Consider the following 9,714-nt stretch of genomic DNA (forward strand, 5'->3'; position numbering starts at 1 on the left):
GACGTGAGTTTACGGCCTCGTGCACACGTAGCCGGGATTTTGTGAAAAGGAATATCCCCCCCCCCCCCTCCGTCTAAAAAAAAAACCGTACGTACACACGAGCTCGTTTGTAGAAAACACGTCACTGCAGAAGTGTGTTTTTTAAGCACATCCAGAATGTTTCTGAATGTAAACACAGGTCGCATATGTGACGTACGAACATATTTTGTCGCATGCAGTGACGTTTTGAAACTCAAGACCCCGGTGAGTGACGTCCACTTGCAAACGCATACATCTTCACTTTGTTCGGAGGTTTTTAAAAGCTTCGTCTTCGATGCCGTAAATCTGCGTTTCTGTGTGGATCAGAAAAACATCTTTGTTCTGTGAGAGAGCCGGCTGCGTGTGGGCGGGGCTTCAGTCTGTTTGGCTGTTTGGTAATCACCTTCACTGTCCGCTGCACCGGAATACGAGTGAACCCTGTGTGAAGACAATCAGCAGACACACACACACACACACACACACACACACACACACACACACACACACACACACACACACACACACACAACCGCTGCACGCCGCCTCTCCTCACTCGTTTCTATTTACTGTTTAGAACCTCAACCATGACTCACATCAAAACCCAGTGTTACGTCTGCTCACTGCTACACACTCTTTGTGCTACCTCATTAATCATCTCACAGCACACACACACACATAGCACACACACGCACACACAAACACACTCACACACACACACACACACACACACTCACACACACAAACACATAGACACACACATAGCACACACACGCACACACAAACACATAGACACACACACAGCAAACACACACAACATAGACTCACACACACACACACACACACACACACACAGCACACACACACACACAGCACACACACACACACACACACACACTTAAACACACAAACATAGACTCACACACAGACTCACACACAGACTCACACAGATTCAGACACTCAGACACACACACACACACACACACACTTAAACACACAAACATAGACTCACACACAGACTCACACACAGACTCACACAGATTCAAACACACACACACTTAAACACACACAGAAACATAGACTCTCACACACACACAGACTCACACACACACACACACATAGACTCACAGACACACAAACAGACTCTCACACACACACACACACACACACACACAGACTCACACACACACACACACACACACACACAGACTCACACAGATTCAAACACACACACACACTTAAACACACACAGAAACATAGCCTCTCACACACATAGACTCACACACACACAAACAGACTCTCACACACACACACACACACACACACACAAACAGACTCACACACACACACAGACTCACACAGATTCAAACACTCACACACACACACACACACACACACACACGCACACACACAGACTCACACAGATTCAAACACACACACACACTTAAACACACACAGAAACATACTCTCACACACACACACATAGACTCACACACACACACACACACACACAGCTCTGACAGCTCTTTTGTGTCGCCCTTGTCACAGCTTTACTCGTATTTTCTCAATAATTGAGTCATAAACTCCGTTCGGGCTGAAAACGATCTGAACTTTGTAAAAGTGTTTTAAAACATCTCTAAACCTTCGTCTGTGCTCAGGCAGAAAGAGCTCCGTTTATAGATCCTGCACTTCCAACGCCACGGTTGGCACGAGGGACTCGTTTTTTTTTTTCCGTCCTGCTGCAGCCAGCATCGACTGAAGATTGATGTTTGGAGCCCCAGAGCTTGAAGCGTCAAAACAGAATGAGCTGATGATCCTGTGAGCGTGAGCTGAGCAGACGCTGTTAAGACATGGAAGTGAGTGATTTTATCAGACGTCGATGAAAAGGAAACCAGCGTGGACGAGAGAAAGGCTTGACTCAACGTCGTCACTCCAACTTTTAAAGTCGCTCAGAAAGTCATCTGTTAGTGAGGTTAAAAACACCCAATCAGCTTCCATCTTTCAAATAAAAAGAGCCGAAACTCAGACAGCCAGTAGCATGTAGCATCATCCTTCAGTCCACTAATCAGCATTGTGTTATTTAGTTGTGACCTGTAGAAAGAGGTCAGAAAATAACAAGCACACGAGAGTCTGTTCTTATTTTGGACATTATGTCCGCAGCATGACCGTGGCCTGCAGAGCCCTGATCACACAAACAAACACACCTCCGTTTGTCCCTTCATTTACTCCTCCAGTCGGGATCTTTGGCAGCGGACAGTTTTTTTTAAACGATGACCTGAACTGCACCCTGTCTTATATTTGTTCAAACACTCAGAGATGACCTTTAGCCAGTCAACAGTCCTGTGAAGTGGCGGCTTGGTCCGGAGACCTTTCCAGTTAAAAGGCGGCCTCTCTAACCTCAAAGCTGCTGCTGTTCTCATTATAAAACCCAGAAGCAATAACACTCAGGAAATGATGGAGATGCCAAACACAGAAAGCTTCGAGACGTATCCTCTTCAAAGGGCTGCTTTATAGCTAATATCCTTCTCAGAGCACTCGCTCCTGCTGTATTTTAATGCATGTCATCATGGAAATGACTTCTCCTGATGTGATTATAATGGAACAATGGCACACATACGCTCATGTTGACACTAAGCTGCGTCTTTGTTCACTTACTGAAGGGTAAATCAACGTACACTGGGATTATAGTTCTGATATCCAGTGCAGAAAATAAAGAAAATCTCCTTTTTCAGATGCTTCAACAAAGCCAAAGTTTGCAATTCAAATTTGAATCTTAATGGAGCAAAGTGCAGGCCCACGTTGTCGTTCACAAGTGTCTTTCCAGTCGCACTGTTCAGTCACAGCCGGGCAGCCTTCAGCTCCATTTACAGTCGACAGTGACACATGTATAATACGTGGCAGCCAGACAAAGCTTCTTTAAACCCACTGTGTGATTCAACAGGTCGACTTGAGGTCTCACTCTCCGGCCCGGAAAGTTCTCCGAGAAAAGAAGTTCAAACATCTTAAACTAGTTCAGAATGACGAATCATCAGTCGTCCTTTACATGTGAGTAAATGTACCATGCAGGACAGGGGCCGCAGGACCGACCCGACCCGAGTAAAGCCACCAGCTCCCCGGCCCTCCTTCTTACGAGGACTTTGTGGAGTCATAAAGTTCTTCATCTTTTTCTCCTTTTATTGATTTTCTGTTTACGTGACACTTCCAGGTGTTATCGTCCTGCAGGAGTGTGCGTGTTATAGAAGCCCGGAGATTAGATCTGACTCTACGTTTACACGTCATGTGGTCATGTTCTTATTGCTGCTGCTAAGTCACTGCATGAATAAAAGATCTCCTCCTGTGATTCTTTTAGCAACAACAGCGCAGGTTTTTAAATTTTTGAACAAGGACTCGGCTCAATCATGCATACTGTATTCCTCCTCTGCACGTTTACCTCCAGTGTGTCCTCGTTTAATTTCGACAGCCGAGCGCTCCCTCACTTGATAATGACATGAAACTGGGAGGAGTTTCTAACGGAGATGATGACGGGGCAGAACGGTTTGTAGGTTTTTGACTGATTGGCTGACGTGAGCTGCACCTGGTTCTCCGGCGCGTCTGCTGACGGCTGCTCGAAGCGTGTTGCTGTTCAGCTCTGTCCGTGTGTGAGCAGAAGTTTTCCTTCCTGCACATAGACGACCACTCGCTGCTTTATTCCTGTCGTTTAAATTGGAGCGGGGTTAATGAATGTTGACAGACGGCTCAAGGCTGAACGATCGCCTGTGTTTGTTTTAGAGCGAGCGACATCCCAGGACGCCGCGGTGCTGATGTTAATGTCACCTCGGCTGTTTCACAAAAAGTCACTTTTAATTGTCAGTAACTTTAACCAAGTTATTGAAGAAGTGGGTCGATGCTAACTGTCGCTAACTTCCTGTTTTCACTCACCATGATAAACAGGGACAGTTAAACATCTGTACTGAAGGAGCATTCATTGAGGACATCGAAGGTCTTTAACACTTCTGATAATTCTGAGCTTCAGCATCCATGATTACAAGCCTGGATCAGGTCGAGATGATGCGATCCACTTCAGAGGATCTCATGGGAGGAGGAGGAGAAGCCCGGATGTGATCGAGCTCTCCGTTACTCACACCGTCCGATACGTCTGCCTTTAATGAGGATTCACACACTTGACTTAACACAGCGCCGGCGTCCTCCCCAGACGCTGCTTGTGAACAGAGTTCAGTGCTATTTCTCCTCGGGGGACATGTTGATGAGCGATGTAACGTGTCCTTGAAAGGTAACGCACGACGTGTTGCTTTTTGATGCATCGATAGTTCATTGAAAGTTTCAAACTGCATCCGAAGGCAGCAGTCTAACGTTTGCTTTGCTCCACATTCACTGCACGTACTCTTAAATTAAATGGCATCTGCTGGAGCTGCAGCGATATTACATTAAATCCCCATGACAGTGTATGAACCCCCCCCCCCCCCCAAAGCTTTTTCTATTTGTTTACTCGCTGGCTCTATCACAGCCTTGGCTTGTCATACAGCGTTTAATACTTCAGTCTGTCAGCAGGATGCAGGCTTACATGATGCCCCCCCCCCCCCCCCCCCCCCCCCCCCCCCGACCTTCTAAGTGACCTACACCTTTAAATCACAGATGGTCACATCTACATATTCACATAAAGACTTCCTGTCTCTGCTGGCTAACAAAACCCTCAGTGGGATATTTATTCTTTCTGGTGTAACTATAACTGAAGGAAACTGAGACTTGGTTTTTTAACTATTAAATAATTTGATCAGGCTGATTACAGCGACTGTTTGTCCTGTGATTAATGCTCCAGTTAAACTTTTCATCTAAATTAGTTGTTGCCTTATATTTGATTTAGTCATCCTAAAGTTTTATAGCAGCGTCCAATAAAGTTTTTTTTTATCACAGTTTCTCCTGAAGCTGAGCGTATCTTTACAGCCGCTGGGCTCTCTGCTCGTCCATTCACCGAGATTTAGTCCAAGGGGGGAAAAAAGAGAGAGAGAGAGAGAGACTGGGCTCTGTGCCCGACTCCCGAAGCTGACACTTTTACTTCCTCTCTCCTCCCTCCTCTCCTCGTCTCCTCTTCTCCTCCCCCTCTCTCCTCTCTTCTCTCCTCTCCTCTCCTCTCCCCTCTCTCCTCTCCTCTCTGTCCTCTCTCCTCTATCCTCTGTCCTCTCCTCCTCTCCTCTCCTCTCTGTCCTCTCCTCTGTCCTCTCCTCTCTCCTTTCCTCTCCTATGTCCTATCCTCTCTCCTCTGTCCTGTCCTCCCCTCTCTCCTCTCCTCTCTGTCCTCTCCTCTGTCCTCTCCTCTCTCCTTTCCTCTCCTATGTCCTGTCCTCTCTCCTCTCCTCTGTCCTCTCCTCTCTCCCCTCTCTCCTCTCATCTCTGTCCTCTCCTCTCTCCTCTCTCCTCTGTCCTCTCCTCTCTCCTCTCCTCTCTCCTCTCCCCTCCTCTGTCCTCTCCTCTCTCCTCTCCCCTCCTCTGTCCTCCCCTCTCACCTCTCATCTCTGATCTCTGTCCTCTCCTCTCCTCTCCTCTCTCCTCTGTCCTCTCCCCTCTCTCCTCTCCTCTCCTCTCTGTCCTCTCCTCTCCCCTCCTCTGTCCTCCCCTCTCTCCTCTCCTCTCTGTCCTCTCCTCTGTCCTCTCCACTCTCCTCTCCTCTCTCCTCTCTCCTCTGTCCTCTCCCCTCTCTCCTCTCCTCTCCTCTCCTCTCTGTCCTCTCCTCTCCCCTCCTCTGTCCTCCCCTCTCTCCTCTCCTCTCTGTCCTCTCCTCTCTCCTCTCCTCCTCTCCTCTTGTTTTGTGTAATGACTAAGTTTAACCTCCTCTGGTCTTTGAGGTGTTGAGACGCCTCCGTCCTTTCATTGATGGGGAGACATTGATTTAAATCAAGCCGTCTCTCCCTCCAGGTGTCCCGGGAGTGAAGCCTGAGCGCTATGAGGAGGGTTTGAAAGTCAAGCACTGTGCTCTCTCCCTGGTGGGCGAGCCAATCATGTATCCTGAAATCAACACCTTCCTCCGCCTCCTCCACTCCCACAACATCTCCAGTTTCCTGGTCACCAACGCACAGTTCCCACAGGAAATCAGGTACGGCCAAAACGCACGCGCACACACACACACACACACACACACACACACACACACACACACACACACACACACACCCTGTTACTGTTTGCTTCTTGCTGCTCCATAAATATTCAGCCCGACTGTTTTTGCTTCATTATGTGTTGTTGTTATGTGTGTTTGTATTTCCTGCCTCAGAAAGCGGTTCTCTTTGAAGTCGTTGTGTAAATGAGAAAGCAGTGAGCGTGTCGTAGTTATACTGATTACAAAGAATCAGAGGTTTCAGCTGGGCCTCCTTCAAACACAACCCGTGATGCTGCTCCGAGATGTTCCATGTTTATGTTCCAGACTTGAAGTCATTCACGCCTGCACGTGCAGCGTATTCTTCCCCCTGATACTTATTCTAATATCTCTGTTCTACTTTATTTACAGTCGAGATTATTTCTTTACTTCTGTCCTGTGTTTGTGGATTTCCCCCCGTGGGATGAATAAAGTATTTCTGATTCTGCGAGAACAGAAACCTGCTGTGACTCTTCGCCTGCTGCTCTCATGAAACAGGAAGTGAACCAAAGTGCTCGTGGAAAAAAAGGAGAAAAGAGCATTTACCTCAAAGATGATCTTAAAAAAAACTGTGTTGATCCCTCAGAGACTTTTCAAGGTTTCCCTCCTGCACACACACGCACACACACACACACACACACACACACACACACACACACTCAGAGCCACGTGATGCTGCATCCTTTGATTCCGGCTCTCTCTAAGTTCCCGTTCGTGTCCGGCCCGGTGTGACGTTTACACCTCACGTAAATCAAGCTTATATGAGCTGAGAGTTCTTTGAGTGATCCCGTCGTTACAAGCACCGCCTCTCCCGAACCTGCTGCACCCACAGTCACTCAGTGAAACACGAAAGACTTCATGAGCTCTGCTTGCTTCACTTCGTTTGGTGTCGGAGGAGAAAACAGTGACCTCAGAGACCACAGTGTGTGTGTGTGTGTGTGTGTGTGTGTGTGTGTGTGTGTGTGTGTGTGTGTGTGTGTGTGTGTGTGTGTGTGTGTGTGTGTGTGTGTGTGTGTGTGTGTGTGTGTGTGTGTGTGTGTGTGTGTGTGTGTGTGTGTCTGTGTGTCTGTGTGTCTGTGTGTCTGTGTGTGTGTGTGTGTGTGTGTGTGTGGGGAGATAACAGAAGCTTTGTTGACGTGTGCTGGAGTGCACAGTTCTGCAGTGTGAGGTGCTCGAGGAAGTTGTCAGAAGTGTTTTCAGGGTCGACGCTGTCATGCACTGAACAAACCTGCGAACGTCTTGTTTTATTCATGTCGCAGCTTTCTTCTCACTTCTTCTTTATAGATTTATCTGTTTTGTTGTACAAAAAAAAAAAAAACTTTTGACTCCTAAAGTTTATTTTCAAAAGTTGAAAATGAAAAGTTATGTTCCTTTATTTTATTCTACTGGTTCATTTCCACTTAGACAAAAAAGAAAAAAAGATCTCTGGCTTCCACAGAGACTGACGTGTTTCTGAAAATGAAGCTGTTTGTTGGTGGATGTTCAACAAAATGACTTTTTTTGCTGAGCGTAAATCACATCATCATTTGGAGCGACGCAGGTGCACCCGTCTCAGCGTTGCAGCTCCAGCCGTCCTCATCTTCTCAGATTGGCAGCTGCTGAGCACTTCATTAAGGACACCAGCAAGTTTGACAAAACATGCACACGAGAGGAAGTCCAGAAGATTCTTCTTTTCTTTTCTTTTCTTTTTTTCAAAGTTAAAATCTTCTCAAGAAAAAAAAATCTTCCTGAGTATATTTGCTGTGCTTCCATAAGACATCTGAAGGACATGTTTTATCTCATGTGGTGCCCCAGTTGGCCCACTATACGCTGTTATTTTAATGTACTGGTAATGCAATGATCCTCTCCCCCAACATTCGCTTTTTTTAAGTATTTAATGGGAAAATTCATTCTTGAAAACCTGCAGCAGAAGCTGTTTGTTGTATGTGAAAGTTTGTGTCCAGATGTTTCCATCTGTGTGTGTGCGTCTCTCCATGTGTCCTCTGACCTCAGATCTGGAGCTGCCGCCGTCATCAGGACGCTGAGTTGGGACGGCGTGTCAGGAACGCAGCCTGTCAGCGTCTGTCTGCAGGTCTGAGGACGAGGACGGCAGGTGTCAGACTCAGGGATGAGCTGCTGCAGCGTTTTGACTCCCTGCTCTGTGAGAGTCCACAGAAACGGGCTGAACAGATTTTCCAAACGTGGTCTTGTTGTTCGGTGTGAATATTGGTTATTTCTGCCTCTTTGTTTGTGTTATTACTTCCATCCATTCAAAGACACATGAGAGGCTTACACACTCTTTGTTCCAGTGATGTATCGTTTGTCTGCTTCTGTTTATTATTCCAGTTTGTTCTCCTCTGTCGTCGTGCCAGCGGGCAGCTCCTTGCAAATAACTGAATGTCTCTCCTAATTTAATATTGATGAGAAGCACTTCTAGTTTTTCACAGCTCCCCCCCCCCCCATGTTTCCTCTATCTGCCCATGCTTTGGATTTAGCACAGTATGTGAACCACATCAGCTTGAATGATGGAGGGAGGGGGAACGCTATAAAGAGAGAAGAGCAAGATCTACTTCCTGTCTCGTCTCCGGCTTCAGGAAGCTGACAGTTCTTCAGTCCTGTGAATCTCTGAATTTATTTCCAAGTATTAAAACGTTTTTTTCCATGTAGATGCTAAATTAAGTTGAGTTAATTTGACCATAGGACTTAAAATAGATATTTAGTTATAATGCATGCCGATCTCTGACTGGTGAGAAACTAATGCTTGCAAAAAAGTTCCTAGGTATTGGAAGTACATCGCCCGGCTGTGGAGGAATACGGACGCCATTTTGGCTGCATTTGGCGTGGATGCAGTTTGATGCGAATTTCGCAACAATCGGCGTGAAGGGGTTAAAAGAGGGGAAAAGTTCTCCTCTGTTTAACACTCTCTCTGTCAAACACTCTCTGCCTGCATCTCCCTCTATCCCCTCCCAACACGAACACGGTCCCATCACACGTTGACTGTTTGGAGTTGATGTAACAATGAGTACGATCTGATTTGGTTCTTCAGTTTTTTTTTAAATAAAGATTGATTGAATAGTTTTGTCTCTCTCTCTCTCTCAGGACTCTGGTGCCGGTCACTCAGCTGTACGTCAGTGTGGATGCCAGCACTAAAGACAGCCTGAAGAAGATTGACCGTCCACTCTTTAAAGACTTCTGGCCTCGCTTCCTGGACAGCCTCAGGGCGCTGGGGGAGAAGGTAGGCGGAACCACGGTGTCAGGAGAGAAGTGAGCATGTGTCCGTTTCATCAGATACCTCTGTGAGTGAGGTGGAATAAGAACGAGTGTGCACTGTCACAAAGCAAAATGAAGCCATGCAGAATAAAAAACCGTTTCAGTAGGAAAAGAAGAGCGGAGACGTTGGAGCAGCAGAAAGAGCTCCTCTGGTGCTTGATCGCTCATAAGACCGATGTTTATTAATGAGCTGATGCTGCTTTAACATCCTGCAGGAAAACATGAAAACATCCCCGGAAAGATCTGTCAGAGCCCATGAAGCATCGCCGTGCTGCTGCTTCACTTCATATGTTGAAATCCTCTGCTATGTAACGAGCTGGCAC

At 46.7% G+C, this 9,714-nt stretch overlaps 1 protein-coding gene across 1 annotated transcript; it reads left to right on the top strand.

Moving 5' to 3' along the window:
• Positions 1-5,903: 5,903 nt before the first annotated feature.
• LOC306819367 (S-adenosyl-L-methionine-dependent tRNA 4-demethylwyosine synthase TYW1-like) lies at positions 5,904-9,478 on the top strand (the record flags this gene model as incomplete). The annotated part of the gene is made up of 2 exons (XM_079373153.1): positions 5,904-6,103; positions 9,221-9,478. Coding segments are annotated over 2 exons (369 nt in total), but the record flags the coding sequence as incomplete, so codon positions are not given.
• Between the last annotated feature and the right edge of the window lie 236 nt (positions 9,479-9,714).

This window comes from Symphodus melops (genome assembly GCF_947650265.1).
Source record: "Symphodus melops genome assembly, contig: scaffold_504, whole genome shotgun sequence".
Classification (NCBI taxonomy): Eukaryota; Metazoa; Chordata; class Actinopteri; order Labriformes; family Labridae; genus Symphodus; species Symphodus melops.